We start from the raw sequence: 1,468 nt of genomic DNA, 5'->3' as shown, positions 1-1,468 counted from the left end.
GGCAGGGGAGGGGAGGAAGAGGCACATCTCATAAGAAAGAGTCAGATAATTAGGGCAGAGGACCTCAGCAGCTCAAGTTCTGGGCTTTTGCCTGCAGCTCCAACTGTAGCTCACTTACTCTCCGATGTGTGTTTCTTAGCAACAGATTCTCCAATAGAGAATCCAGTGGATCAAATTGAAGTCAGCTACCCACCAGTTCTGTCAGCAGTGGACAGTGCTGTACTCAGGGCCCAACCCTGAACTGTAAAGTATAGCTTTAGAGAAAGATCAGGTCAGGTGTTCCAATAAACATCAAACCCAGAAAGAAACACACGACATGTCTGTAGAGGGGCTGTTCCCAGTGCAAGCTGATCATCATTCTGGCACAGTCTTTTCCTATGTTCTCCATTGTCTTCTAATCTTTGCCTCCTTAGTGACAGGGACAATCCAAGTGGCCCGAAGGCTAGATCGAGATGCAGGCGAACTGAGACAGAATCCCATCATTTCTCTGGAAGTTCGAGTGAGGGACAGGCCCTCTGGGGGTCAGGAGAACCGCATGCAGATAACCTTCATTGTGGAAGACATCAATGACAACCCTGCAACATGCAGAAAGCTCACCTTCAGGTAGTCACCAGTTGGAATGTATCCCCTCATGGATGGTGCTTGACCCCTGGATTCTCTGATAAGGCATGGCATTGGGGTCTGACTGTCTACAAGCCGATTTGAGGTGTCCCATTTCCTTCAAAGATCGTTTTGTTATTCCTTACCCATTTCCATTCCCTCCTCGTTATTTCTCCTTCACTTTCCACCTGTTTTTACAGCTTTTTTTTTTTTAATTTTGTTCCATTTACACCACAGGCCCTCTCTGGACTGTGTCTTTTCTTTACTTACTACCGCCAGGGGTGAAATGGTGCTGTTAGCACTTGTAATAGATGCTGGAGAGTCGAATTAGTAACCAGGCACTCCCAAAGAAATCTCAGTAAATAATATGAATAAATCAAAACAAGTCAGTGGGTAAAACGAAACAAAAATCTAATTCACCTGACGCGACTTAATTGCATACACGTGAAGGGGACATACAGAATGCACGTGAGACATGAGTTATATTATTTTCACTTGTTCTTTGACTCACAGTTAATTCACAATCAGTTTAAAGCCTTTTAATAATTGTTTATTTTTATTTTATGTATGTTAGTGTTTTGCCTGAATATATGGCTATGCGCTACATGCCTACCTGGTTCCCTACAGAGGCCAGAAGGAGGTATCAGACTCTCTGGATACAAACAGAACACACACCCTTGCTCATTTTTCTGCTATTTTATCAAAAAGGCACACAATTGGGAATTCTTCCATAATAGCTTGAGTTCCATGGTTTCTTGCTAGCCAGTCCCTGGAAGTCTGTGAGTGTTCTCTGAATCGCCCGCGAATGAGGACACCACACACGATAGGGTTCTTCTGCAGCAAGCTTTATGCGTCTTGAGAGGGAGAG

General features: G+C 44.3%; 1 protein-coding gene across 1 annotated transcript in view; it reads left to right on the top strand.

The window, feature by feature from the left end:
• The window catches only part of Cdhr3 (cadherin related family member 3), a 61,057-nt gene that overhangs the window by 33,519 nt on the left and 26,070 nt on the right, over window positions 1–1,468 (top strand). The window contains exon 8 of the mRNA XM_021179508.1: window positions 414–603. Coding sequence (XP_021035167.1) covers window positions 414–603 — 190 coding nt within the window. The remainder of the gene's footprint in view (window positions 1–413; window positions 604–1,468) is intronic.

The sequence above is a fragment of the Mus caroli genome, chromosome 12 (genome assembly GCF_900094665.2).
Source record: "Mus caroli chromosome 12, CAROLI_EIJ_v1.1, whole genome shotgun sequence".
Classification (NCBI taxonomy): domain Eukaryota; kingdom Metazoa; phylum Chordata; class Mammalia; order Rodentia; family Muridae; genus Mus; species Mus caroli.
Note: the sequence above shows the minus strand (reverse complement) of the source record. Positions and strands in the feature narration are given on the sequence as shown.